Source organism: Pseudochaenichthys georgianus, chromosome 14, assembly GCF_902827115.2.
Source record: "Pseudochaenichthys georgianus chromosome 14, fPseGeo1.2, whole genome shotgun sequence".
In the NCBI taxonomy this organism is placed as follows: Eukaryota; Metazoa; Chordata; class Actinopteri; order Perciformes; family Channichthyidae; genus Pseudochaenichthys; species Pseudochaenichthys georgianus.
In genome coordinates this window covers 6,160,778-6,168,174 of record NC_047516.1, presented here as the reverse complement: position 1 = coordinate 6,168,174, position 7,397 = coordinate 6,160,778, and the positions used below count along the sequence as shown (strand labels likewise).

Here is a 7,397-nt window from a genome sequence, read left to right as displayed (position 1 = left end):
TTCTTAATGTATAATCGTGTTTTTAAAGTTTTTTTATTTATGGTGCTATGTTATCTTCTTTAGCTGTGTTCATGTATGCAACATGTACACCAAAGTAAATTATTCGTATGTGTATACCTACTTGGCAATAAACCTGTTTCTGATTCTGATTTGGGTTATAATTCTAATCCACTACACTTCCGATTTATCAGATAGATTTAGCTACTTTCAGAACACACTTGTTCCCTTTCTTTCCAGTGAAAATCATGTATAGACAAAAGGGTTGAATGGGATTTTACCTCATAAACAAAATGACAAATTATTCCTGAAGCCGTTGCGTACATTTTCCAACTTTTCATGTCTAGGTTATGATATTTTGAGAAACTCTTGAAAAATATACCTTTTAGAGATAAAAAAAAATATGCTGATTATATAGAATATGAGGCATTGCTGTAGATTAAACTCCCCATCCGTATATAAAGAAGTCCAAATTAGCACAAAACTATACATCTACAGCAGTAAAATGAAATATATATAGTACAAAAAAGTAATAGTAATACACTGAAAAGAGAACATTGACCATGACTACATTTACTTTCCATACTTCAAGTACATTTTGTTAATAAAGCTTTAAAATGTTTTGAAAAACACATTCATTAAAATACAAAACACGATGAATTAGAAGAGAAGAACTTTTTTATTTGTTGTGAAACTACAAAACATATTGTTTGGTATTTTTTGTGCTGGTGAAATATTTACAACTCTGGTCGATAGTACAGTGTCTGAGAATACAATTCACAGCTTTTCGGGACTCTCGCGATAAAAAGAAAAACAGGAAAAGCACACCCAAATCACGAAGTGCAATAAATACATGCTGTGTGTTTCTCATAGCCGCCTCCATACACATTACCAGATTCATCACCAGTCGTAATACAAACAGATTCATTAGGGGAAAAAAGCAATAATCAAATAAAAGGAAAACAAATGCACTCAAAAAACAAACAAATTATATCACAATCTACATGATGAAAAATAATAATTACGTGTGACTACCAGCATGTTTTTTTCTCTGAATGATTGTGATTTCTCGTAGCAAAGAACCTACATTCCTTCATCCAGATGTTGTTATATATAAATGTTTTTGATTTAGCGGTTAAACAACATTCAATCGATCATGACAAAGTTCTTACAGACAGACAGTACTGTTCCTCAGAGTCCTATTCTTTCAAACTACCTGCTCTACAGTGGATGAAAACAAAGCAACTGTTGACATTAGGAACATTAATGCAAACCCTTCTCTACATTGACAGCTTCAGATCACACCATGGCAGCCAGGTTTGGACATATAAGACAAAAAACAAACAATGGTTGCTCTCCGAAAGGCACACACTCTCACATAACTCCAAAGGCTTTCATTAATTTCACAGTGAACCCGTTAAAGTAAAACCCTCAGACCGTCAGAGCTGCGTTCACACTGCGCGAGGAAACCAGACCTGTCATGTGACTCTTTCCCACAAAAAGTAAACACGACAATTGTGAGGTTTTTCATCGTTACTCCTCGATTTAATATATATCTTTTTATGATTTCAGTCTGAACAGTCTGATCGGCATTCAGACTACTTGTTTGTTGCTCCCCTAAGCCGTGACAGTAGAGCGATTCAGCAAAGAGAAGGTGGTGCATTATAGTGTATTAGATGTCGTTAAATTGAGGGGAGAAATACATGTGGGATGAGTCAAGATGCCATCATGTCAACAGCTGAAAGAAAAGGATTTTGCTTCACACATTCACGATGCATAATTATCTAAAAATGTTTCTCAGAAGAAGAAACTCAAACTGTGGTTCAGAAATCTAGAGACAGCTAGGACAAAGAAGCTTCAATCCAAAAAAGTGTATTATTTTTAGTGTTTCCAAAGTTTCATGCCGCTGTTGGAAAATGTATATATTCAATTATATATGGTGACTATGGAGGTTTTTGTTATGGATTATAAGATTTGTTTACAATTCTTTGACCCTTTTTTATTTACAAAGTGGGGGAATATCACTAAGTATGACCTTGTTGCTTAAAATGTATATTTGAATTCTCTATAAAAATATTATTTATACATCGTAAATGAAAATATAGACTTCATGGCACCAGGAAAAGCTCTATATAAATGTATTATTATGATTGTGTTGGATCCCAATATGTGCAGATGATACACTTTTCACATCTAAAGATAAAGTACTATTTGGATCACTGAGCCACAAGAACATCAGAGTCCTTTATGTATGTGTTTGTGCATCAGGGGTTAAATCTTTGGTATAAATATGATGTTCAATGTTTAGTTCAGAAACAGGACGGTTCAGACTGAAGGCAGCCAGAATAAAACGCTTCCTCTCTGCAGTGTGAACGCAGCCTCAGTGTGAACGTCCTCACAGCATTTCATTCACTTCCTATCAAGTTTTGTGTGTGTGTTTTCCTAGACGGGGTGAGAAGGTCTGTGGTTATCCATTTGTGTGATATGTATTGTTCTTATTAACACTTGTGCAACAAATATTCCTACTTTTACCAGAATGTGTGGTGAATATTCCTACTAGTAACTGGATATGTGTTGTGCCTGTTCTTTTTCTTGTGGATTAAAAACTCTATGTAATTATCAGAAACGAGGCCGATTTAAATTGTTGGGACTTTTGGGAGATAAACTTAAGGATTGGAGGGGGGTGGTGGGGGTGAGGGGGATGCTGGGGAAACGGACAGAAAGTGGAAAGAGCCAACAAGAAAAATCAACTCCCTCCGTTGGTGTTAAACATACACATACACCAAGAGACAAAGGTTTAAGGTCTTTGCTGGATCTGATCTATTATTCAAGCATGTTATGAGCTGCTGTTTACCTACAAACAGTGAAACAGAGAAACATCTGGAATGACAGCGGCAGAGGTTTTCATCAGCGACATTCCTGTTTACACCCAGAATTGAGACATGATAACATGAAGGATTGCACCATGTGGTGGATACTTATACAAAGCACCTAATGTACCAACACATGAAGAGCATGGTGACCCAGCAGGAGAGGAACACGGAGCATAACGGGGCTGAAAGTCTGCGAGTCATTTGTTCCAAAAGTCACAGGTTAAGAAACTTCAGGTCCACTTTAAGACTGAAGTCCTGTCAATGATATAACCTCAAGAGTGCGTGAAAAACACATGATTTTGCCACTTTTATACAAGTAAAAATCCTTGTTTTTGTCACTCTTTATTTTTTTTTCCTGATCCGATTTGCTGCTCTTCAATGGTGTCCGACTTTCTTTGATATTCTGTCATTTTTTTTGGTCCTCCATCAACTGTTTTGTAGTTTGAGTGCCAATATGATTTAGTGATACAACATTAAAACTGAACTGACTTAGTTTTTCAATCCATCATATTTTTTTAAATGTGAAATGATTTAGTGCCAGTGGGTGCATTCTACTAATTTTGGAGTGGGGTTTCTTCATTATAAATATCAAATCTGCTTAAAATACATCAGAGTCATGTCTTCTATAAGAGCAAAGATTACAAATATTAAAATATGTCAAAAAAAAGTGATTTATCACCGTAGGAGTTTTGTTTTAGCACCGTTGAAATGTTGAATAAAGCGCCAACAGCTGCTCATCGTTCAGGTACTTCCACAAAGAGCCACCAACCAATAGTCGAGGTCCGCTGCTGATTTATAATCCGGTTGCCTTGGAAACAGAGTTAGACATCGTAAATCCTCACTGAGCTGAATAGAAATCACATCGCCAGAGCACAAACAGTGAACTGACTTCATGCCAGAGGTGAGGATTAAGAGCCGCTCTGCACGTACCGATAAAAGACGTTCTGCACTCAAAGCATCGAGGGAAATATCCGCCTCCTCTGAGAGCCAACACATGTTACTATGCAAGTGCCAAAATATAACCGATGAATGATGAACAGATGAAGTTGGAACTACTCATTAGACCCTTGTCCAAATTAGCATGTCATTATCTTCTATAATTAGGACATTTGATATATTTTAGAAAGTTGTAATACCTGAAGTGACACTTTAACCCATTACCTATTTATATTCAACTCTAAATCCAATTGTTTCAGAATATTCTTTTTACATTTTGCACCCACAGGAAAGCAGCAATACTAGCAGTGCTAACAAAGGTTACTTGAACATGAACCTGTTTATTGATAAATAAGACTATTTGGTTTTTGTGGTGAATTTAACTTAAATCGAAAAACTTCTGACAATTATTTTGGGTCAGTTGAAGAGCAGGAAACAGGAAGTAGGAATTAAAAACCTGCAGTTTGTTTGGCCTCTTGGGGGCAGCATAACAATACATAGTCTTTTAAACCATAGCTAGTTTAAAGATACAAGGGTGGAATTGATGTGTTCAGTTTTGCTGGGGCACCATGCTTACATTTTACATATCAGCTGCAGAACATCCAGTTGTAAGAAGCATGAGAGCGACTTTAGATACAGAGCGTATCCAAACATCCAGTTCGAGGGAAGTCTGAAGTTAAAACTCTTATAGTTCACAGTCTTCAAAAATACATCTGATCTTCCTGTCTGACAATCGTTGTGTGCTTCAACATTTAACAATCATTCCAGCGCATTCGAGGCAAAGGTTTTTGGATTTTATAGATTTGTCCAAAAACCCACTTTTTTTCCTTTCTTTTTGAACTCTCATCTCAAGTTTCTTAAAGTGCGGACTATCCGATCAACTACCTGAGTGCTAGTGAGAGTTAGTGCTGTTTCTACACTTTGCTGAGCGTAACTGGTGAGAGACAATCGTTTAACTTCCGACCTAAAATGAGAAGAATGTCGCCTCCTAAATGATCAAATCCAGTTCATTTGGTAACGTTTGTAAATCAAAGACTCACTCCAGTTTTCCTCTTGTGTTGTTGTGTGTGTTGTAAATGGTGCATGCTGATGAGGATTCTATACAAACATCTGTGCTGTCTATAGTTTCAAAAAACAAAAACACATTGCTTGAAAATCAATGTTAAATATCTCTTAAATTAAGATATTCATTTCTGCTATTTATCATCAGCTTTAGTACCATTGTTTTGTGCCGTCAATATGCATTTATATATGTTGTGTCTAAATGTGTCATTTCAGTACAAAACTCTGTATGCACATATGCAGCTTTGTGACGTTGTGCTGGAATGATGTTACACACCTATAAACAGCCTGTTAGTAACAGAAACACAAAACAAAGTGGAAGAGAGTGACATAATAATTAAAAAAAAAAAGAAAAGCTTGTGTGCTATCACTAATTTACAAACATAGACTATCCACATTAGAAATGCTGAGCTCTTTAAAAATGTGTTTCTTCACGGTTTTGAGTGTTTTCTCTACTAAACACATTATTAATATTGTTTGTTTAAATTCTTCATAACACCGCCAAACATTTGCTTCATTTGAATGGGAACAGCAGGTTAAGACTCGAGGAGGAAATACTTTGAAATGCTTCTCTACACGTCGTCAGCCGGCAGGTCGGGGATGTTGCTCTTCGCTCGAGTGAAGAACGCCATCTTCTCTCTGAAACACACCGGAGACAGTTAGAGGTCAACACAAGGACACAGCTAACATGCTAACCGTTTTAAAGTGGCTCTAACTGTAAAGCAGTTTCATTCAAATACTGTAATTCGTTCTTTTTTCAGCTGCTGTTGTCAGTCTATTCACGATGTTGTAATTATACTGTTTCTGTCTACTCTGAATATATGACATCATTTCCTGTCTGACTGTCTTGTTTCATAATTGAGGATTGAAAGATATGTGTTTTATATTTGTATGCTTCTAAAACAAATCCTCATTTTAAAGCTGAATAAAGAAATGAAATCTAGTTATTCTGAGCTCCTAGATAGTTTATGATCTTGTTTCTATAAAGGCCATTTTTCTCAAGTAGCTTGGGGAACACAATCACAATCTAATTCATATGTGAAATAACAACGTGTTTGATAGGATTCCTCACTAAATTATACAATGTAGCCCACCATAGAGATCTTCGATATAAATGAGATAAAGTTAGAATGCAATGCTGTTATAATAATCATCTACATTATATCATGATACAGGGTGAATAGGGAATACAAAAAGGCCTCTTCAATGCAGAAATAACATTGCTAAAATCAGTAAATACTTTTCAAATAAGAATAACATTAACCATAACGAAGCACACTTTGCTTTTTCACAACATGTTAGTCGGCAGTCACATATTAAAACAGCCACCACCACAAAAAAGGTTGAACCGCCAAAAATCAGAAGTAACCTGGTTGTGCATCAGGAGACACAATAAACATATTTGTCCCAGCCTATGAACATCTCTGTGCAGAACATATCCTCTGCCTCCTCCTGTCTGACATACAGCTTCTAATATTCATTAAGAAGGGGAGTAAGTAGCTTCACTGCAGCTGTAAAGTGCTTTCTTAAGGGGACTATTCTTTATTGAGCAGTGTTGAACACATTCTGTCTGCTGAGGAGATCTGACCACATGTGTCTCTGGTATTCTGTCTGTGCTCTTATGGAGAGTCTCGTATTTCAGGTTGCGTGTCCCACCTGAAGGTCTGCACCTCGGGGACCTCCTTCCGGCTCTGGCCTCTGATCTTGTGGACGTCCTTGGCTGCCGCTCTCATCATCTTCTCCACCCGCTTCTCGTGTAGCTGCTCTTCACAAGTCTGAAGAGGAGCAAGAGCACAGGACCATAGTGAAATCTGCTCTTCGTTATTTACAGAGAAAAGTGTCTAATAGAGGACTAAAGCGTGTGATAAGAAAACTAGAGCATCAGCAAAAATGTCCACTTTTTTTGAATGATATATTTTCCCAGGATATTTAAATGTTTTGAATTTTAAGAACATTGTATGCAACTGATATAATGATCAAATAGTGAATAGTTAGAAATGTCAGTTTGTAATATGATATATCGATAACCTCAGAATATATCGGGTCATGTCCATATATTGTGTGTTGAGTTAAAAACGTAATTTTTTTTGAGGCCGTGTCCATATAATACTAACACAAGACACAGCACGTGATACACACACAAGATCAAAAACAACAAGTTTGTGTCTACTTGTCGTACCATCAATTAATTATGTAGTTTCATTTGAATATTTAATAAATAGGTAACCTAAATATTTTGTATGTGATGTTTTGAATTGTAGGCGGTTACAAACAAACCCAGTTTATGTCTGTATATTTCACGATATGTTGTTAACGTAACAGTTATCAAGGATGTGTCCATATATCGTACGTTAGGCCCATAGCCAGAGATGGCAAAAGTAAACACATCCTTTACTCAAGTAGAAGTACAGATACTGGCGTTTAATAATACTCTGGTAAAAGTAGAAGTACTGACTAAACTTCTTTACTCAAGTAAAAGTAAAGAAGTATAGGCTTCGAAATGTACTCAAGTAAAAAGTACCCATAACT

The 7,397-nt window shown here is 36.3% G+C and overlaps 1 protein-coding gene across 1 annotated transcript in view; it reads right to left on the bottom strand.

Annotated features, from left to right (window-relative positions):
- Positions 1-657: 657 nt before the first annotated feature.
- The window catches only part of wwc1 (WW and C2 domain containing 1), a 77,425-nt gene continuing 70,685 nt past the window's right edge, over positions 658-7,397 (bottom strand). Inside the window, 2 exon segments of the mRNA XM_034098497.2 lie at positions 658-5,507; positions 6,525-6,643. Of these exon segments, the coding sequence (XP_033954388.1) occupies positions 5,441-5,507; positions 6,525-6,643 (186 nt within the window). The 3' untranslated portion in view covers positions 658-5,440.